This window comes from Varanus komodoensis, unplaced genomic scaffold, assembly GCF_004798865.1.
Source record: "Varanus komodoensis strain SLA01 unplaced genomic scaffold, ASM479886v1 scaffold36, whole genome shotgun sequence".
Classification (NCBI taxonomy): domain Eukaryota; kingdom Metazoa; phylum Chordata; class Lepidosauria; order Squamata; family Varanidae; genus Varanus; species Varanus komodoensis.
The window spans coordinates 7,817,827-7,839,730 of NW_025335873.1; the positions used below are offsets into that span (position 1 = coordinate 7,817,827).

The 21,904-nt window shown below is 53.8% G+C and overlaps 2 protein-coding genes across 2 annotated transcripts in view; both read left to right on the plus strand.

Moving 5' to 3' along the window:
• The window catches only part of FAM102A (family with sequence similarity 102 member A), a 38,249-nt gene extending 24,856 nt beyond the window's left edge, over nt 1–13,393 (plus strand). The window contains exons 4-11 of the mRNA XM_044439817.1: nt 1,095–1,211; nt 1,840–1,886; nt 2,543–2,706; nt 3,642–3,746; nt 4,701–4,890; nt 6,117–6,238; nt 7,718–7,787; nt 8,634–13,393. Coding sequence (XP_044295752.1) covers nt 1,095–1,211; nt 1,840–1,886; nt 2,543–2,706; nt 3,642–3,746; nt 4,701–4,890; nt 6,117–6,238; nt 7,718–7,787; nt 8,634–8,679 — 861 coding nt within the window. The 3' untranslated portion in view covers nt 8,680–13,393. The remainder of the gene's footprint in view (nt 1–1,094; nt 1,212–1,839; nt 1,887–2,542; nt 2,707–3,641; nt 3,747–4,700; nt 4,891–6,116; nt 6,239–7,717; nt 7,788–8,633) is intronic.
• Nucleotides 13,394–14,868: 1,475 nt separating this feature from the next.
• DPM2 (dolichyl-phosphate mannosyltransferase subunit 2, regulatory) lies at nt 14,869–18,485 on the plus strand. Its single transcript, XM_044440127.1, has 4 exons — nt 14,869–14,916; nt 15,948–16,037; nt 16,692–16,794; nt 17,883–18,485. The coding sequence occupies exons 1-4, from the start codon at nt 14,914–14,916 to the stop codon at nt 17,939–17,941; spliced, it is 255 nt and encodes an 84-aa protein (XP_044296062.1). The 5' UTR covers nt 14,869–14,913; the 3' UTR covers nt 17,942–18,485.
• The last annotated feature ends 3,419 nt before the right edge of the window (nt 18,486–21,904 follow it).

Here is a 21,904-nt window from a genome sequence, read left to right on the forward strand (position 1 = left end):
CGAAATGAAGTTGCCCTTGCACTTAAGAAAATAGTGCTAACAGTGCTAACTCCTCCCGCTATGTTTGCTGATCTGGATGCATATCTTAAAATCATTTTATCTCTGCAATGGCATAATGCTTGTGGTAATGAAGTTTGGAGAGCTGGCAGGTTATGAGATTTTGATGTAAAGAGATGTAAAGAAAAGCTGCTTTGAAGAGCTCTTCTTTCGAGTTCCAGAACCTGATAAACAAGTCTGACAGTGCTTTGAAGCTGATTTCGTCCCATTATACACCAAAATGGTTGCATAGCGATGCGCCACTAAAAGAAAAAGCTCAAAGCTGAGCCCTGGAGCCCAACGGGGTTTGCGGTCCTTCAGGAGCTAGGAGGCAAGAGCCGGCAGGAATGGTTCCATTTTTGCAGCCGCTTCCCTCGCTCTTGGATGGTACCATTTTTCCCACCCCCTCTCTGCAGCCATGCAAGAAAACAATCTTTTAATGCCCCCAAACATAATTCCTGAAACTGTCCTTTGTCCTCTTAAAAAGATCCGCTTGTGCGCCGTCCTAAAGTAAGGCCTACAGCCCCTCTCTTACGCGTGAGTCACGTTCCCGGGCTTCACCACGGATTGCCCTACAGGAACGTCTGACTCATTCCCTAGAATCTTTTTTTCCCAACCAGCCTGAAATGCACTCTCTCCGCAGTCCTAGAAAATGTAGGCTGAATTCATCCGCAGCCATATCCCTCCATCTCTGGGTGCGCGTTGCAGTGCATGCTGGGATGGCATTGTACAAAGAGCGCCTTATTATGCCTGTGTGCAGGCATGAGAGAGTGTTTTTCCACATCATTGACCTAAGTGTCTTCTTTGTCCTTGATTATGCAATGACTCAGGGTGGGTTAACACTGTCCTTGCCAGAATGACAGTTCTGTTTCCTTTGCCCTATATGTAGAAGCTTCCGGAACACTTTGGGGTTAGGAATGTGTCCTATCCCAAGCGAGGATGTCGATACTGCCAAGTTATGTGGCCTGCCCTGTTTGGTGCTCTTCCTTTTATTTTTCTTTCACTGTATAGTGTAAAGTATTAGGCTTTTTATTTAAAAAAATTTGTTGACTTTACAGCTAGGATTTGCTGATTTGAATCTGGCAGAATTTGCTGGCTCTGGGTTCACAGTCCGGTGCTGCTTGCTGGAAGGATATGACACGAAAAATACCCGGCAAGATAACTCCATCCTGAAGGTAAGGGGTGAGAGCTCCCATTGATTGGGTGCTGCGCCTAAATTCCTGCCTGAACATACATATTTGAAAGACTCTTTTCTGTCCTGCTTCCCGTCCCTTCCAGTTGAGTTTTGGCCAACTTGGCGGTTCAAAACAGAGAACCGAAGTGGCTCCTTGCAGGCCAGGAAAAGTCATAGAGGAGATCAACCCTGACTGCTCCTTAGAAGGCCTGATACTGAAGATGAAACTCAAATACTTTGGCCACCTAATGAGAAGGAGGGGCTCCCTGGAGAAGCCCCTGATGCTGGGAATGATTGAGGGCCAAAGGAGAAGGGGGCGGCAGAGGATGAGGGGGCTGGATGAGGTCACTGGGATGGAGAGTGTGAGCTTAGGTGGACTCCGGGGGATGGTGGAGGACAGGAGGGCCTGGAGGAGTGTTGTCCATGGGGTCGCGATGGGTCGGACGCGACTTCGCAACTAGCAAGCAAGCAAACCCCCCAGAAAGGGTTGGGGGGAAAGGTTTATTGTTGTGAGCCGCCCCGAGGCTTCGGCGAATGGGGCGGCATAAAAATGTTTTAATAAATGAATGAATGAATGGTGGAGAATTTCCTTCTGTGGGTAAGAGGACGCCCTTCTGCATCTCGCACAGGTAACAATCGGCATGTCCCTGCTTTCCGGAGACCCCTGCTTCAAAACGTGAGTCGTTCTTGAGCAGATCCTCTGCTCAAAGCCACGGGTTGCGAGCTGTGTGCAGAGGCAAGGAATATTAGCCCGCCTTCTCGCTGGGCAGAGCGCATGGGTGCAGGATAATGCCAGTGCACGCACCCAGTGGGGGCTTCCGCAACAGCTGCAGGCGCGCTGGAAGCAGCCTTTTAAGCAGCCTTTTACCTTCAGCTGCATCCTCCTTGGTTAGGCTTCGCTACGGGAAGGAAGCAAACAAATTGCAAAGATACCGCCAGACGGTGGAATCAGCAGCACCTTCCTGCGTGAGATGCAGGGAGCCCAACGTGCAAACTGGTGACTTCATTGCCCGTGCCGGGAATTCTTGGCTTACTGGTGCCCGGTATCGGCTCTTTCAGCGTGCTGTAAAGCTTTCCATATGAGCGGCATTGCTCCTGATGCCTCCTTTACAAGCCCCTTCCCTTATGAATCGTTTCCTTCCTTGCAGTGGAGTAAAACAAGATGCCAGGCAGAGCTCTTTCGCACTCTGCACTTCAGTGATGGTCACGATCCTTAGCCATTTATTGATTTAAAATATTCCCCATCCGATACGAAAATCGCCCCAGGATGGCTTACAATGATTAGAATAACAAGGCTATCCTTTGAAAGGAGAGTGTTGACTTGTCGTGCAGACCTCCGTCGACAGCCAAGTCCATCAGCATCCCAGGGCAGGACTCCACCCTCCAGCTCACCTGTAAAGGTGAGGGGACGACCATCACCACCACCACCACCAGCACGCCTGCCACTATTGGGTCAGTCCGCCAGAACAAGTCCAGACCCAGCATCCTTGGCTCAGGTACCGAACATACATGTCATCGCAAGACCGTTGCCCAGACGGCTACCATTTTCTGCCTTCCCTTCTGGCTTCTTCTTTGTGGTTCCCACCGGTCTTTCCCATTTTTGTTGTCCGGCCTCCAGTTGCTGTCGTCTTGCGCCTTCCTGTTTCCCAAGCCGGGAATGACTTTCCCGTCCGCTCACTTGGCCACGTCCCTCTCGTCCTCCTTAACTGCTCTTCTTCCTCTCTCCCACAGCTAAGCCACTCGCCATGTGATTCTCCCCTCCTTTTCTGCTCACTGGGAACCCCGCCCTTTCCCCATCCCAGAACCTGCGCAGCTTCACGTGGCACCGTTTAAAAAAGCCAGACATACCCGGAAATAACAAAACGAGACCAAGGGTCCATTTGTGACTTTTCCTGCCCTCCTTTACGTGCTGATTTCTGTCTCTTTTCCCGTTCCATTTGCATGACTGACCGTGTTTATTGTGTGTTGGCACTGCTACTTGCTTGTTAAATTACGTGGCAAGAGGGGCTCAAGGGGGGAAAGCAAGGTGGGACCACCCCTTTCTTGGGAATGCGTCACCCTTAAAACTGTTCCTCAGAAATGCTTGCAGTGGTGTTTCCCCCCCTTCTTTTTAATGGAATTCCCTACAAAAAGAGCATACACCTCTCCCAGTAATTACTCAAGAATGCTGCTAGTTCAGGCGTTGGCTGCCCTTTTAGTGGGCCAGAGAGAAGCTGGCCAAGGGAATCTCTCACACAGTCACTGGAGAAAATTGCTTGGCAGATCCGGAGCCGTGCCTGCTACCGCAGGGAAAATATTGACATTCAGTGGCGCGGCTTCCTTCATCCCAGCCAGCCGAAGCCAGAGATTCCACAGAGGTTCCCACAGGAAAAGGCCTAGCTCTGTAGCTGTGGTTTGCCAGCAACCTTTCTGACTGTGCTTTTCTTATCAGGCGTACCAGAGGAACCAGATCAGAACCTGTCCAGTCCAGAGGAAGTTTTCCATTCAGGGCATTCACGAAATTCCAGTTACGCCAGCCAGCAATCCAAAATCTCAGGTAACTTCTCATTGCAAAGCTCGCCCAGGAAATCTGAAGTGCATTACAGAGCCATGCCTCAGGGAATTCCATGTTAACGTTTGCCATGCTGCCTGGAATCGTGTCATAGCAAAAATCTTCAGCAAGAGCCAGGAAAGGTGCTGAATTACAACGAAGCCACATAAGAGTAGACAAGACTCCTTGGTACTTCCTGCTATTTATGCGCCTGGAGCGTTGTATTTTCCCTTTTTTAAATTAAGCTGAGGCTCAAACTGAACCACACATTCAGTGCATATGTTTCGGTATAGGTGTGCTTCAATTTAGTAATTTAATTTTGTTTACCCAATAGCTGAAGTTCTCTGAATTTCATTCATTCATTCATTCACTCATTTCATTTCCATGCTGCTCCGTAGCCAAAGCTCTCTGGGCAGTTTACAACAAAGTATGAGAACAATAAAATGCAATGGATAAAATACAATAGATAAAAAAAGATCTTTTTAAAAATTAAAATAGCATAGAAGAACAGTGAAAGAGAATAAAAACACCTGGCCAAGACTAAAAGAAAGCACCTGGATCATTGTGTCGGGCCCCTGAATGATCAGGGAGGGCTATAAAACCCTCCACAAGGAGGGCTGTCGACCTGATGCCCCTCACAGCAGAAAAAGGCGCAAACAGGGCAGGGGTTCAATTTAAACCACTATGGGGGCTTCCAGCAGGGAGTGTGGGTTTCACAAACAACCCCCTGCAAGGCATATGCTTCTATCGGTGCCAAAGAACAAGTCTCAGCGTTCTGTCTCCCAGTTTGGTTTTTCCTTTGTCTACCATCTGTCGTGCGTGTGGCGCAGGACGTGTTTTGTTTGACCCAACGTAGTCCTCCCGCCACGGGTGGGGAACCGCCCAGCGATGCTCCTGCCTCTGGGCAGAGATACGGGGCCATGGACCAGTTGCAGCGATCCATGACTCGTCTTTCCACAGGCTACAGCACTGAGCATTCACGGTCCTCCAGCATGTCCGACCTGACCCACCGCCGGAACACCTCCACCAGCAGCAGCACCTCCGGCGGGCTCAGCATGACGGTGGAGTGCCCGGAGGGCGAGCGAGACCACAAGGTGGAGAAGCCTCCTCGGCCACCAAGACCCGCTCTTCTGCTGGACAGATCATCCAGGTGGGCGCTGCTTGGTTGAACCCCTCTGGAGGGTACCGAGCTGGGAAATACTTGGCTTAGCTGATGAAGTGGGAGCTTGGTCCCTGTCCAGGAAATGGGCGCATCTCTATGCAGCAGCCTGAAACTGAGGTGGAGCATTGGCCCACCTGGGCTGCCCAAGTTGCCCTGTACTAGCGACAGAGTTCTGTTATGCTGAGACCTTTCAACTTTGGATGCTTCAGGGTGTGTGCGTGCAAAGTGTGTGCTTTACCACCACCCCTGTAATCTTTGCACAGGCAGATCGTGCTTGCATGCTCTTCGAAGCACACCTTGCGCAAGCAGAAAACGTGTGCGTGCCACTGCAGGTTGGCACCTCATGGGTTAAAAAAAAACAGGCAAGAATAGCTCAGCGTGATGTCCAAATGTAGGAGTGTGGTTTACTGCAGCTAATGTTTGTAATAAGCATGGTTTATTTTGCCCAGGATTTGTAAGCCACCTTCAAACCACAGTTTGTTTTTGGCTATAATTCCTCATTTATTTGTGTGCAATAAACCACAATTCCAACATTTGACAGCTGCACTAAACTCTCCCTGCCTGGCTTTACCTGCCAGTTTGCACAAATGAGAGGAACAAGAAAATAGAGGTCATGTGCATGTTTCTTCCCTTTTCCCTTCCCAGCAGATCAAGTAGAGAAGCTTCTACCTACAGTCCTTTATTGAGTTAGGCTGGCCAGCCAGGGTTGGCTTTGTAATAGAGAGTGAAAAGTATTTAAACGGTTAACAAGAACTATTTACAGAGTTAATGATCCCTCTGATTGTTTAGTTAGTTCTTGCTGGTACCAAGAGCTGAAGCCAAACTGAATTATCTTCGCTTCCAAAAGGGACTGGTTACACCCTCAGGGAAGTTCATACCGCATATGGTGCATGTGTTGGGGCCACTGAACTATGCCCTTCTGTTAGGCTTCGTGGCTGGCTTTTGAAGTTGAGAGGAAAAAACAGTTAATGTTTAAAAACCATGTCATGCCCAGCCTTCTTGTGCCTCCTGAGTAAAACCTGTAACATGAGATTTTCTGCAACTGACAAAAATACTGGGTTTTGTGGGAATGACGAAGAGGGAACCCAAGAACGGAGATTCTGTTCCTGGGACGTAAAAGCAAAACTTCTCCCCATCCACTCCTTGCAAGGAGAAATGACAGTACTTGGTTCTCATGCAAGTTTCTTCTTCTTAAAAATGTGTTTTTCCATCAGGAGGAAAAAAGATTCTGTGGAGAGCCACCCCACGTGGGTGGATGACACTCGGATCGATGCCGATGACATTGTGGAGAAAATTATGCAGAGCCAGGACTTCACGGACGTCAGCAACACTGAAGGTCGGTTTCGGACGCTTCCCAAATGGAATTCAGCTCGGTCCTCTTTTATCCTGTCGCCCGGCACCTTCAGACCTTGCTCTGTGCTGGCAATGCACATTAGAAAGGCCAGCCAGGAGGAAAGGGGAGTGAAGGGACGAGGAAGAGGAAGAGGCCAGCCGGTTTGCCCAGGCACAGAGCAAAGTGGCGAAGTCATGTGGGCGCTTGTGTCTGGCCGGGGCCAGGCCAGTCCTCCTGCTTGGGCCGAGGACTGACCAAAGACCCAGCAGCCTGAGCCCCAGCATCCGAGGTCAGAGTATGTGCTTCCATTCGAGGGTGCTTTTCCACCCTGCACTCGGAGCTGTGGCAGGGGAGGGGAAGTCGGCTTGCTCCAGCGGCTGCTTCTCTGCCTGACCGAGGGGGTCGGGTGAGGCTGGATGCTTTTCCTTGGGAAGAAGCATCTCCAGCCTCCAAATAGTCCTTGCCCTGTCCCATGCAGGAGCCCAGAGGGTGCGTACCTTCAGCTGCCCAGCTCCAGAGCAGCGGTATAACAGGCACCGGGGGAAAATATTTGCTTCCATTTTTTAAAATACACATTTATGCATGTATATAACATGCGCACATCTTCGTGTAAATTATACGTAGGCTTAACAAAAGCAGATCAAAGAACCAAATAGTTATCCTTTAGAGATTGACATCGATGGGCAATCCATCCTCTCCTGATCAAAGCATCATCACACCCTCAGTCCGTTGCATTTCAGGCGGGGAACGCCTGTCCTTCCGGTTTTGTAACCGCAGTCTTTTTGCTGTAAAAGTGGCGCGCAGAATCCATCTCCCTTCCATTTGACGCTTTCATGAAGCAGGCAAATCCAGAAGCATGTGTATGCACACCAGTGAATATTAAAGATGGTTCCAGTGCAGATTTCATCTGTGTAATAGCCTCTTGCCCGAAGAAGCAAGAACTAGACAACAAATGTTTTTTAAAAGCCATGAGATGTGTTGCATGCCAGCACTTAGCCGAATTAGACCATCCCTTATTAAAGAGACATTGTGTCCAGTAGACCCAAAACAAAGGGTGTTGTTTTGTTTTATTCTTCTCGTTTAATTGTAAACCGTCCCGAGACGCTTGTGGGGGACAGGGTAGGAAAGCTTTTAATAAAGAAATAAATGAAAGGTGGAGATGCCAAAGCAGCGCTCTGCAGATTGGTGCTTTGTGCTGCTGCCAAAGTTTCTCCGATTCCCAAAATGCATCTGTGCATCTAATGTGGACAAAAATATCCCTGTTCCTCTTTTCCCGTCCATCTACCCCTTGTTTTTCCATTTAGCTCGCAGCACCTAACCTCGCATGGGTTGCGCTTCTTGTCCATCAGAGCCCCAGTGGTGCCTGAAGCCGAAGACGAGGCCATTTTGTGGGTGGGAAAATGGTTAGCCACAAGCATCCCCCCTTGTCATAATTCTGCTGCCACGGCGTTGCCTTCTCCCATCCTCTGTTTTTCTCCACAGATAGCAACCTGAGGCTCTTTGTGAGCAGAGATGGCACAACTACACTAAGTGGGATTCAGCTTGCAAACAGGTAGAGTCACCTTCGGGAAGGCGAAGAAGGGGAGGCCTTGGGAGGCCCAAGAGCTCCTTGAGGCAGGATTTTGCGTGTGATGCTGCCGCGCTGCCCCAGAACTCGGAACGTTCTCGGCAAGCCGCGCACGACGGCCCCTCTTGGGAGGGAGCCCCCTGGCAAATACCTCCCCGGTATGGTGAAAACGTGAGCGCTCCCCGGAGGCTCCGTGCCTGTTCGCTCTGCGGTTTGGCACTCTGCTACTCAGCGGACAAAGCCACCTTAAAGCCACCCAGCGGACAAAGCCACCCAGTTGTCCATCACCACTGAAAAACCGCAGGGCTGAAAATGTCAGGAACTGGGCTGCAGCCTTCTGGACTCGGCCACACAGCTGTATTTGCTCCCCGCAGCTTCCTATTCTGTGGTGAATCCTAAATCAGAAAGCATGTTTCTGTAGGTCCCCTTGGACTAATTCACGTGCTGAGGCCACGCCGGGTCGTTTTCATTTGCTGCTTCCACTGTGTTCTTCTATTCCACCTCTACCTATCGTACTATTTAAGATAAGTAATCCTGCCTGCAGAGTTGTGATCTAATACAGCACAGCACAGCAAAGAAGGCTGAAGCGTGCCCACATGGAACACTCTTATCTTGATGCCATAGAAATTCCTTGCAGTATTTAAGCAATGTCTCTCTCTCTCTCTCTCTCCACCTACCCACCCAAATAAGCTTTCTGACGCTTGATTTCAGGCCAGGTTAGTTTCTTTCGATATCTCCGTTAAGACAGCCCTTACTTTCGCATTTAACTCGAGGCCCTACAGGGCAAATTGGCTGGTGCAAGTCACCCTTTTCTCCCTTCTGTTCTGGCAGAGTCTCATCTGGAGTTTACGAGCCAGTGGTAATCGAAACCCATTAAATGTGAACAGGCCAGGCTTGACCTGCTGGAAACAGTCTCCGGCTCCATCCGCAGTCAAGATGGACGCCCTGTCCTCTCCCCGCTTTCCCTTCGAACCCTTTCTTCATGCAACATTCCAGGCTGGACTTCCGCAGCTCCACCCCGTGATGCACGTGCACACTCCGGACCCGCTCTGAGCCGAACAACACTCCAGGACGTGGACTTTTGCTCCGAGCTGGGGGAACGGGAGGCAGCGACTCAAAAGCTCTCATCAGTCCTCTCCCTGTCGCAAGTGCCATCTCAGAGCCTCTCCAGCCCCCACGGGGAGGAGGAAATTGTGCACTCCCTCCTGTGCGCCGTGCCTCTCGGGGCCTGTCCCCCTCAGCCATGGGGTTATACCACTGTGAGCTTCTCAGCCCCCCAGACTGCTCCAAGCGGGGCACAGGGGAGAAAAACTATCACGGATGCAGTGCAGAGGCAGCCGGTTGGATGCCTTATCCAGCCGGGCACGTTTGTCAACAAGCTGTGCCATGTGAATTGCAAGCAAGCCTTGATCTGAAGTCTACAGCTACTAAACAACCTGATTTTTATTTGAAGGCCCGAAGCCGCAGAGTTTCATAGTAAATGGCTTACGGTTGGCTGGTTGGCTTGTCCTTCCAAAATTGCATTTGAAGGATCACTAAGAAATGGAAGAAAGGGTTCGTTTCAGAAACGAGCCAACGAAATATTATGACTGCTGTTCGCATCAGCAGCAGCAGTCTTTTAGAAGCCCCACCCCCTTCCACTGCAGGCATGGAAGGGGCCGGCTTCATGTCGATTCCATTTCGGGGAGCGCTTCAAGGGCTCCTAACAGGCCCAAGAGGGCAGCTGCAAAAGGCTTGCTTCACAAGCAGCATCCGTGCTGACTTTTCCCCCCTGCAGCGACCCACCAGCCTTTGTGGACGGGTGTGGGGCAAACAGCCGGAGCCTTGAGGCCCGCAGTGGTTGCGGAGCCTCGTTCGAGAACCATCGGACCTGTCCTGATTGCTGTTGCGTTCCAGGCCAGAAAAAGGTGCTTGGATTTGGATAATGCCTCCCACCATCCTGGCTGGGAGCATTCGACGCTCTCCCCAGCTGGGGAGGCGATGGACTCCCTCACCGGTTCTGGTCGGGCCTTGATTAGCAGAGAGGAGGTGTGGCTGCCGAAAAAGCGGCTGCCTTCCCCTTGCCAAACCCCTTGCGCAGAAACGTGGTCTAACGTGCCTCGAACCGTCTGTGTAACTGCTGCTCGATTAACAGGCCTTTGCCCAGTCAGGCTTCCTCCAGATTGGCTGGACTGCCAGCCCCATCAACCCCAGCCGCACCGCTGGGACCTCCCACACCTCTGGCAGAGCCCTGGCGGTGGGCAGCTGTATTCTGGCCCTTCCTGCCAGGCCAGGCTAAGCCTGAGGCATCCGTGCAGCGGAAAGAGGCAGTGCAACGAACGGTGCCACCCGAGATGGTGGGGCGAGAGATCCCATGTTTGGATGCTCCCCTGGAGTAAGGAGAAATCCCCGGCCAGTAGAAAGCTAGCACATCAGAGAGAGAGGGTCCAACCACACCTCTCTCTAGATTTCTCTTTGCAGGGAGTGCCTCCTGGTGGGAAACTCCGGTCCTCGGGAATCTGCCTGCTGGGTCTCTTCCCAATAGCTGTCTGATGTCCTCATCTCGGTGTGGCACACTTCTTGGGCTGGGGGGTGGATTGTTGTTCTGTGAAACAGATGCTTACCCTTTCCCCACCTTCCCTGTAGTGCTGCGATGCGGGGTTGGGGGGCATTTCGTGAGGCTCCCTGCTGTGGCCCTTATAAATCCGTCCTGGCAGCTAGTTCCCCTGTGGCGGGCAAATTCCGTGCCCCCTGCGTACACGTGCAGCCCCTCTGCCCTCTTCGGTATCCCCACTTCCCTCGTGGCTGCTGTGCAGAGAGCACGTTTGTCTGTTTACACACACGGGGCCTGAGAGCGTGGCAGAGGCCACGGCGCTCCGTTCAAGCGGCGGTGGGCAAGTTTTGTCCCTCCAGAGACCTGGCCGACAGTGCCCGGGCTCCCTAGCCGTGGAAGTCGCCGGCCAGATAGAAGGCAGCAAGTGGCCCACGCCTGCCTTAACGCATGTGTGCTAAGCACCTGCGCATGTTCACACGCATGCACACAGGTGGTCGTGCAGCAAGGGGAAAGATACCTGATACCCGAGTTGATTTGTGGCGGGATGCCATAGGGCCGTGCAGCCAGGTGGACTGCATGGAATTCGGGAGGGCGGCCGAGGACTGAGAAAAGGCGGTTCCAGCGCTGCGGCTGGACAGGAGCGGGCGCCTCGGGGGCCCCTGCCATTTCGCCCACCCCTGCCGTGGCCACCTGTCGCACAGGTACAGCCGAAGCGCCGTCTGCGGCGCAGAACTTCAAGAACAGGCTCTCAAAAGCCAGCGTTGCTGCGGGGAGGCGGCGGAAAGCTGCCTTCGACCTGCTTGCAGCGAGGCCCGGCTCCCAGTGGGGATCCGGTGAGGTGTGTCTTTCAGGCATCTCGTCCTCCTTCGCGTCGCCTGCTGTCCCCAGGCCTGGCGAAGAGGGGAGCGGTTCCCCCATTTTGTGGCCAAAGGATTGCCAGGCCTGTGGATGACCACGGCGCCTGCGCCAGGGTACGGCTGCCAGCGTCCGCCCAACCCTGCATCCGGGAAGTCCGCATGGACCACTGCCGTCGCACTTGACCCTTCCGGCAGCTTGGCCCTCCGTTGCCGGAATGCGTTGCCTTTCTCAGTACGAGGCCCATGTGCTCCTGGCTGGTCGGAGCCCAGAGCCCCCCGCCCTGCCCCAGTCCGTCCTAAAATGACATCCGTAGCTCTTCTAAGCCAAGTCCCGTTTGCTGCATAAGCTTGTGGTGGTAAAGCCGGAAACGTTTTAGCCGAAAATTCTGGTGCTGCTGAAAATGTTCTTCATGTCGCAAGTGCTCGCGCCCGGCATGGTTAGTGTCTTCTGTTAGCTGTTCGAAGAATGCTTGTTTCCCTTTCTTTCTCATCGAGATCCTCAATCTGCTGGTTTCATCTGGAGACCTTTCCTCCTCTCTTTCTTTTATCTTGAAGTGTATTGAATTTTGTTGATCAACCCAGCAGGCTGGAGTTCTGCAGCTTTTTTAAAAATCATTTTTCATCATCTCTTCTTGAGGGTGGGATGCATGATAATTCCTAGAATTATGGGCGAGTATGTGGAGGGTCTGAGGAATCTCTCTTCCGTCTCCTCCTAGTCCAAAACCTCGACTTTTGGGGGATTTTTGCCAACGGCCACTGCCAAAATGTGCCGGGAGCAGAGATTCTCGCTTGCTAGAAGGGAGGAGTAGAGCTGGACTCTTCTCCCTCCCGTGCCCAGTGCCAAATAGGAACAGACTGGGCTCAGTCGTTCCACAAGAGAGACATTTTGCGTTTCGGTATCTTTGAGCTCCTTCTCTGAGGGAAGCAAAGGCTCCCGCCCTCGCTGCTTCAGAGAATGGCCCCCGCCCCCCATTTTGGGGTGTTGCTTTGCTGTGTTTTGTTTCCCAAAGGCATGGATGTTTTCTTTGAAGGACCATTCAGAGTTGGAGAAATAGCTTGATTCAGGTGTCCGGTCGGATCGCTTTTCCGCCTTTCCTTCCGTGTCCCACCCACTTTGAGAGAAACTTCTCCGGCTGCGCAGCTGGGCTGCGCAGGCCCCGTGAACCTCTGGGAGGTCTCCCACCCCCATTGCCAGGTACGCATTGCATTAGCGCGCCCAAGGTAAGTCCGCCCCTCCTGGAGAGGGGGACCAAGGAGGGCACAGGCCGCCTCCTTGCTTAATCTCAGGAGCTGCTAAGCGACCCCAGCCTCTTCCCGCTTCCCTCCGTGAGCTAGCGAAGGACCTGCCCGGCTACTTCTTCCGAGCCCTGTGGACAGGGCCGGTCTCTTGGGGCTAGGCCCACAAACGGTTGTGCCTGGTCGCAAGCGTTTGTCGCATCGGCGGTCCTCCGCATCCAGAGGGACCAAATTCTGCCTCGGCGTCTCCTTGGCTCACCTTTGCTTTCCCTGGCCAGCTAGTGCGGGGAGCTTTGGCCTCCCCCACGACCTGGAGAAGTAAAAGGGTCGTCCCTGATTCTTTATCTTGCTTCAAGAAATGATGTCTGTTAGTGTGTTCGTTTTTTCTTTCTTTTGAAGCCCATATTTTTGAGGGGGTTAGAAAAACAGAGAGATCACCTTTATTTTCTTGGAAAGTTAATGAAGCTCAGGTGAGATGCGTGCTCAGTTTATATTCAGATAATTCTATAGTGAGTGAGCACGTAGATATTTTTGGAAAGGGGAAATGGGACTATGCAAACTTCAGAAATCGCTTGAAGAGATAGTTTTAACACTTTCTAAACTTTGAAATCCTAAAAACAGATTAAAATTTAAAGATGCTGTTGGCGTTGAAAGGAAGTATAGAAGAGATGTTAGTTCTGCTGTTCTATTTTCTTTGAAAAGCTCGTGGGGTTAGAGGTGAATCAGTCTTGTGGTATCTTTTACACACGCACACGCGCACACACAGACACACAGTTTTTAACTTGCTCCTCTAGTGTTTTGGTTTTCTAACAGAACGCTGTGCCGTCTTTGACTCGACTGATCGTGTTTGTATTCTCTGTTACCTGGTTCCTAATGTAGAGAAACCACGAATATAAAGAAGAAATCACTATTAATGTCAAATGTCATTATGGTTTTAGGGGAAATAAAGGTGTTTTTGTGTTTTGGTGGCGGTGTTGTTTCTTTCTCATCTGCCCTTTACTGTTTGCAGAGGTCCAAACTTCCAGATCCTGCATAGTTGGTCTTTTTAGGAATATCAGATCGGAGCACTTAGATCAATATCCTGTTTCCAGGGCAGGGGCCCAAGAAGATTCCTTGGCATTAGCTGTAAGCAAGGCAGGAAGCTAACAGAATGGTATTGCATGGCAGACAAGCATTGGATTGTATTCTTAATATCTCTGTCAGTAGTACTAATCGTTACAGTAATGGCTTTCATATATTTCCTGAATATTTTGCAATCGTTACACTAATGGTTTTCATATATTTCCTGAATATTTTGCAATCGTTACACTAATGGCTTTCATATATTTCCTGAATATTTTGCAGGCATTTTTGTGTGCACTGCAAAACCACTCCCTCTGCAAAGAGAGGTAGAGTTCCGATTTCTATTAGAATTCGCCATAGACCAGGGGACGAAGAAGAAACTGCTGTGAGGAACCCGTCATTGAAGTGCTGTGCGCCATGCTATCTTATGGACGCGTTATTGTATCTATGGTGCTGGAGGAAGGGGGGGCAGGAAATGGCTTCTGTGTCACGTGCACACGCTGTGGCCCATAGAGAAACTTCGATATCCCACAAAAGTGTAGAGGAGACCATTTCATTACATGAGTAGGGCATTTCCTGGTTCACGCTGCGAAAGCCTTTTTAAATATTGCTCCTCCCTGCTCCCCGCCTACGGCAGAAGAGAAAATTCCCCATATTGCTCAACGAAGAAACCCTGAATTTTAAACCCTGAATTTTAAACCCTGGACCATTGCGGCAGCAAGGAAGGGGCATCCACACACTTTCTAATACTGAATTTACTTGCTGTGGAATAATGGGAACGATCCACGTGCATATAAAATAGTTCTGCAATCCTCAGCATGCCCGAAAGAAGATGGCTGCGTGGCGGATGCTCCAGGACGCCTCCCTGCCTAACCATGCCTTAGACTAGGGTCTTTACTTAGTTTCTTCACTATTGCAAGAATCCCATCTCCCGACGTTTTTGTCCTGCCAAGAACTCGAGAGGGCTTACATAGTCCTCTCTATTTTAGCCTCCAACAACGCTGAGAGGTAGGCCAGGCTGTTAGGTCAGCTTAGTCCAGCGAAGGACCAGACCCTGCTCCAGCCCTTAGGCCGTGCTGTCGTCCAGAGTCCTTTCAACCTTCCCGGGTGGTGTCCTCTACATGCGTTTGGGCCGCAGCTTTCCAACTGGGTGGGGATTATGGGGCTGGGAATCCAACATACCCCGAAGACAAGTGTAACACAACGCCGAGTACATCGCTAGGAGTTTGAGTTCTCCCCGGAAGTATCAGCTCCAGGGCGCGGTTGGCTTCCTACTCCTTTCTTATCTCTATGGCTTCCGACTGCGCGCGCATGCGTCCTTCCCCTCTTCCCCCCCGCCCCGAGCTGGGCGAATTCTGATTGGGCGGCGGAGCCAGAAGCGCGTCAGCCCGCGAGGAGGCGGGGCGGCTCGCGCGGGGTCGCGATGGTGAGTTCTCTCCGCCCGGGCCCGGCTTTCTCGCTGCTTTTGGGGAGGGGGCCGAGGGCGGGGGGGCCGCTTTTCTTTGCATTGCGTCTCCGTGCCTCCCGCCCCCGCTCCCCCCCCCCGCCACCCGCCCCCGAAGCTCGTGCTACGGGTTTGCAAGGTGCCCCAATTTTGCAAGATGCCGCGGGCTTGCAAGAGGCGCGGCGGGCGTCTCCCTCCCCGCGCCCGGCCGTGCCGGGGGTGGCAGCTGCGTCGCCCCCGGGCTGGGCATGCAGGCAGCCTCGGCTTTGTGGGGCTGCAACGCGCCGGGCCGCGTCCGCCCAGCTCGCCGCGCCCATGCTCCCCAGCAAGGCGGCCTTCGGCCGGCTGAGCGCTCCGACGACCCAGCCCGAGCCAGCCGGGGATCGCGGCGCCGGGTGCGGGCGGCCTGCGCTGCTCGGCCTGGGGGGACGTGCCCCGGCCCGCCGCACGCTCTGCCTCCCGTGCCCGGATCCCGGATCCGCTCCGCGCGGGACGCCGCTGCCCGCGCCAGGGGGATGCTCCCTCCCGTTCAGCAGGATCGCCGCCCGGCTCCCCCCCGAGGGCCTCTCGCTTCCACCGGAGCCGCGGATAAATCCAGGATAAATCTGGGCTGCGCCTTTCGAGCACGTTACTCTTGCTGGAGGTCGGTGCTCATTCTGGCCACTGAGACAGAGGTCGAAAAAACGCCCGTAGTTCTGGCTGGCTGATGGCAGCGAGGGAGCGCAGCACCGGTTCAGCTGGTGCGTGTTCCAGTTCCGTAAACATTGACACTAAAACTGTGCACTGGTATTCCTGGACAGACTGTATGGCAGGGGCCTTCCCATACTGGCAGCCTCCGAGCAGCCCTGGCCAAGCCTTTTCTGCCTAATGAGCACGTCTCGTCCGGATCACTGTCCGGGTGGTTTATGTAAGCCGGGTCTCCCTGAGGTCTTGCTTCTGCAGGCGTTCACCTGCTTCCACGACCATCTTGTCGCTGGGCTGACCCCCAGATTTCCCTTCCTCTTGTATTTCAGGCGACCGCAACGGACCAGCTGGTCGGCTATGGCTTGGTGGCCTTCAGCCTAGTCCTCTTTGCCTACTATACCATCTGGATTATCATTCTGGTATGTGCTCGGATTGCTCGCTCGTTGTATTTCTAGCGCCCCTTTCCTCCAAGGAGATAGAGAGGGTGCCTGTGCTTGTCCCACTTGGCTGGCTGTCCTGCGCTACCTTCACGCCAACCCTGCAAGGGAGGCTGCCCTGAGAGGGATGGGGCTCAGGCCGCAGGGCCAAGAGGCAGATGATGTACCTGGGCCCTCCCATGCTGGCCGGCCAGGTCGAGCTTCTGGCAGGAGAACTCCGCAGCCCAGGTGGACGGCCCACGTGGGAAGGCCCTGCAGCCCTTCTCGGCAGAGAGGGGGACGGTAAGCCGGGTCTGCTCCGCAACTGCTTTTGCTCATTGTCCTCTTCCGCATCGTGCCAAGCAGAGAACCGAGGAGCTGGCAGGCTGTGCCATCAGCCACTCTGGGCCGGAGTGAGAGACCGGGGGACAAGAGGGTGGGAGGAACAGGACTCGGACACAGAACCCAGTTCCACGAGCGGGAGTGCTCGCCACCCCCTTCGACAGCTTTCAGAGGCAATGAGGCAGCTTTCCAGAGAAGGCACATGCCTGGATGGGAAGGGGCCTCCACACTCAGACCCTGCCTGGGCTGGCCACGGTCATTTGCTCCCAGCCTCTGGGCTCTCTTTGCTTCTTACTGGTTCGTCTGTTCTTCTAGCCCTTCATGGAGAGCGACCACCAGATTCACAAGTACTTCCTGCCCCGGGAATTCTCCGTAATCATCCCCGTGGTCGCGGGACTCCTCTTGCTGCTGTTCGTGGGTGAGTCAGCGCCGTGTCCACATTATTGGTAGTAGAGATATTTTTGCTTCTGTACTGCTGCAAAGCTGCAACCTTCTGGGCAGTTTACGACAAAAGCAAGTCAACGAAATGCCAACAAATAGACATTGGAGCGGCCAGAAGGGAATGTACTGAGCCTTGCTGTACAGAACGCCTGGGAAAGGTCCTTCCCCGAAGGCCCTGGGTGTCCGAGGCAATCTTGACACGCCTTGGCCAACCACGTCCCAAAAGTTGACAAGGATGCCACTAGGCCGGCCACAGTGGGGACTTCCATAGGTTTTTGTGCCACGTGCAGAGCGCAAGTTTGGGGTGAAAGCTTCGGCCGGAAGTCTTTTGTCTGGTCTTACAACACTCTGCATTGTGGTGATGCGGCTGGGCAAACACGTATTTGTGTGCATGTGTGTCCCATTTCTGCTTCCTCACTGGAAAGGGCCGTAACTTTTTGTGTGGCATGAGCGCATTGGAAGAACAGGCTAATTTAACAGGCTCCCTTAAACATGTCTGAAGCCACGATCTGGAGCAATTGGGAGCATTGCTTTCTATCACGTTACGGTTGCTCTGGTGGAAGTTGTTCTGTCCGGGCCTCGGGCAGGAGAGCAACCTCCATGTGTGTTTGTCTTCCCGAGGTGCGCTCGCTCGTTCATTTGCGTTGGTTCTCGCAACGGGAGCAGACAGGGAAGGCCTTATGCGAAGGGCGGGGGGGGAAACGGGTCCCCGTAGCATCCAAGTGAGGGGGGCAGGACGATCTCCCCAGAACAAGCCGCTTGGGGTCTTGCCCAAGATGGCGTTCAGGGCTGACCCAAGGCTTCCTCAGCCTGAGGTGTGTCAAAAGATGGTGCCAACCTTCCCGCCCACTGAGGTGCTCAGCACCGCACGGCGGTCCTCAGACTCCATGGACGGAAGCTCCCCTCAAATTCCTCCGCTTGTCCAGGGCACCAGAAAACTTAACAGTGCTCTAAAGGATCGATGAAATAACTTTGGGGATGTTAGGCACCGGGTTCCTTGCTTTTATGGTGAGGCTTTATGGCCCCGGCAGGCCACTGATTACCTTTCTCCTTCCTGTGAGGCAGGGATGTTTATCACCACCATCTCATGGAAGAACCGGAAGAACGCCAAGAAGGCAGCCTGAAGCAGCAAGCGCCTGGGAGCAAGTGCCGAGAAACCCGCCAGGCTGCCATCGCCCCCCGGGTTCAGCCCCCGAGAACTAGCAGCCCCAGAGGGACCCGGAAGAGTGGCGAAACATGGGTTGTGTGTTCCTCGGGCTGCCCCCAGTTGGCTCCCGCCCCATTCTCCGGCTAGCCGTTCGGCCTGCGTTTTTCTCCTGAAGTTTGCCCTGTTCAGACATTCCCAAGCCTTCAGGACTGGGAGGAGCATTCCAGTGTATCTCCTGCCACTCTCCATGGCTCGGCGGGTGGCTGCACCCAGCACGGGGGGCTCTGTTGGTGTGCTTTCCCCTGCAAGATTTCAAAACCCGCTCAGCCCACCCCGCTGGAAGCCTGTCCAGAGACTCCAGGCCGGTGGCGGGCAGGGGGGGCAGGGCAGCCAGACGCTTCCTTTGGTCCTCTCTCACCCGCAGCCATGGGAGGAAGAGGATCCTTGTGTCTGGATGCCGGAAAGGGACCCCCGAAGGGACAAACCTCCGTTGGACCACTTATAAAAACGGGTTGATAGAATTGGAGTCTCTGTGTTCGTTAGCCAGTGGTGAACGTGGCCACCGTTTGGATCAGGGTGGGGCAGCGGGGCAGGCGTCTCCTCCCGAGCCACTGCCCCCGGGCAGACAGTTCGGGTTCTGCACCCCCGGCCCCATCCGTGTCCTCGGCTTTCCCATTTTCTGTGCTGACGCTGGTTTGGTAGGAACAGGAGGGTTGCAGGAAGATGTGGGCCTCTGGGCCCCACCCCTTTTGCCAGTGGCCACGCCCCTGTTTCCCCCAGCCCCGCCCGCCCGCCTGCCTGCCACGGTGGGCAGCTCCACAGATGGGCTCCAGCCCTGGGAAACCAGCCGAGGTGGACGGCTGCTGCCCCGGCGTCGAGGTCCTCCTAGACCACAAGGACGTCACGCCAAGGTCAGCTCGGCACGGGGAGGGGGATTCCGGAGGGGCTGTCCCCACACCTCCCTCCACGCCTTCTGGGGGATGCTCGCCACATCGGGTCGCCCAGGCCTGTGGCTTCGGTTCTGGCCCAGTGCTCTCCCCCAGCCTAGGAGTCTCGGGCCTCACCTGCTGGCCAGCCTGGTCCAAGGCGGAGGCTTATGGGGACGTGCCCTCCCAGGCTCTCCCCTTTTGGGTTCCCCAGCCCGGGCGCGGGGGAGGGAGCCGCTGCCACGCAAGAGCCCCTCACCACCCCTTTCCGCAGGCGCCTGATCCATGCTCTTGAGCAAGCCCCCGTCTTCGGCTGCTCGGGCACCAGACTTCCCGGGCCAGTTCCAGCTTTTGCTGTTTCAGAAGAAGAAGATGGCCGGAGGCTTCCGGGCTGCAGGCCTGCCACGAGCGAGGCGTTCTCGAGGGCTCGGCCCTGCCACGCTTGTCTCAATCCCCATTCTTCACGACCGCCCGGGGGGCCGGGGGGTGCAGGCGGTGGGATTCTTGTGCGCTCGGAGAAGGCCGGTGACGAGGCAGTGGAGGGAAGGGCGAGGGTCCCGGGGAGGCGGCGGTGGGCCCCTTCCAGGAGACGGGTGCACGTGGCTGCCCAGCCTGCCCCCATCCCGACTTCCCTTTGGACCCTCCTCACGTGGGGTCTCTTCCTCCGTGCTGCTCCGCCACCCCTTGCCAGGGGAGATCACGGGCTGACCCTCTGCATGCTGTCGGCAGCCATCTTCCGAATGTTTTCCAGCCGAGCTCCCGGTCACCCCGAGGGCCCCGGGCAAAAGTCCCGCCGGCTGCAGCTCCGGCTTTTCCGAGGATCCGGCTGCTTTGCTCAGCATCGCTGCTGCTGTTTTGTTAATCACGGCACCTTTGTGAACATGGGGGGGGGGGTGCTCCTAGCACTCAAAAGGGCAGGGCAACTTGAGTTGTGAGTGGGCATCCGTGCCCTGGGTTTCGTGGCACAAGGCGGGGTTCTCGCATCGGACGTGGCACCTTTGGCGATCCCACATAGGCCACGGTCGGCAGGAGTGACGGTGGTGGGTGCTGCGCCCTGGCTGCTTGGATGGGGAAGGATCCTGGCTCCCTGGGGATTATGGGATCACAGGCCCTGCCAGCAGGTGCAGCCTCGGGCATCCTTGACCTAGCCCCCCCACCCGCCCCCGAAGTTCGGCTTTTGCGCCACAACCTCGGCTCCCGGTCCTCCTGCTTTTGGAAAAATCCCAGGAAAAGCTCGCAGGCAGAATCCTACCCTTTGGCTCAGGCCAAGCGGCTTCCTTCCACCTTCCCAAATACCCAGACCTTTATTCCAGACAAAACACACATGTGCACACAAGAGTCAAGACCTTGAAATGGCTCTGGGAAAATGGGATTTTTTTCCATAAAAGGGTAAAATGCCCCGCATGTTTGGATGGAGACTGTTCATTCAGGAGCACAAGAATGCTGGCTTCCCAGTACAGCAAAATCTCCATTCATTTAAATTTTTTCTATGCCATCCATTACTAAAAAAAGTCTCTGGGTGGCTTATAAGGAAGGAAGCCAAGAACAAAAGCATAATGACACAGCAGACTGCATCTAAAATAGTACTAAAAACAGGATAAAATTAATTGTTAAAATACTGGGAGAATAAAAAGGTCTTTGGCTGATGCCAAAACGAATAGAGCGACCGCCAGGCAGAGCTTCCTGGGGAGCATGTTCCACAGTCGAGGTACCACCCCTGAAAAGGCCCTTCTCCAAGTAGCTACCACCCCTAATTTCCTTCCAAGGGGCCCCAGAGAAGGGCCTCTGCCTCAGATCTCAAGGGACAAGCAGACACGGAAGGAGGTGCTCCTTCAGGTACCCAGGACCCAAGCCATTTAGGGCTTTAAAGTCGTCACCAGCTCCTTAAATTGGGCGGACTTCAATTGGCAGCCAGTGTAAACAATACCGGACCGGCGTAATAGGAGAGTATCGGCCAGTCCCTGTTGCCCAGATTTGAATGGGTTCAGGGTTCGAGGCCCCTCTTCCCGACAGAGACAAGTTCAAATTCCTTGAGGTTTTGGGGCTCGGTGTGTTTTAGTGATAAGGGCACTAGACTGGGATGGAGAGACCTGGGTTTGCATCCCCACCTGGCCATGAATCTTGCTGGATGACTTGGGCCTGTTGCTGCTTCTCAACCTGGCCCATATTGCAGGGTTGTTGTGCGGCCCAGATGGAAAGCTGGAGAGAATCTTAGATTTTTTGTTGTTGCTGGCACACACTGTCAAGTTGTCTCCAACTTAGGGCAATTTTCTATGAAGAAAAAGCACTTACCACCAGCGTCATGGGTAGATTTTAATTTAGGTCACGTCCATGCATCACAAAAGATACCCTCTGGTAGACCTCCTCCTCCTCCTCCTCCTCCTCCTCCTCCTCCTCCTCCATGAATTCATAGCCATTTAACACGATGCCACATTTTCTCATCATAAGTTCCATAAATAATTACAATTATTCCATTTCAATTCCACCCCATCAGTGAAGCTCCCTGAAGAGATTACAACAAGCCATAAAAGCAGGCAATAAAAATGCAATGAAAACATCATACAATTGGGAAAAGCATTAAGGAGCTTAAAGACACAAAACCCCCAGGATGGGAACACCCTGCGTGATGTTAAGACCTTGCTTGCCTTCTTTTCTGCCTTGGGGCTGCAAGCTGCCCCTGCAAAGAGGGCTTTAGATCGCATTTCTTAAAAGTATGCAAGGCAGAACACTCCAAAAACTATGAATTTCTAAGCAGAAATTAAACCAAAGCACAGCATGTTAAAGTTAACGCAACGCAGGCCAGACTATCCGCCTGTCTGCAGGTCCTTTCAGAGTCCAGCGATGATGGGCCGTGTGCTTTTCCCGAGGGAGATGGTTCCAAAGATGCCGAGTCCTCTACAAAGGCGCCATCTTTGGGACCTGCCGATCTGTGAGTACCTGTTCTCTGGACCGAAGGTGTGGGCAAGGCCCTCACAGATAAGCAGGTTCCAGGTAGTGCAGTTTGGGCCCCCTTC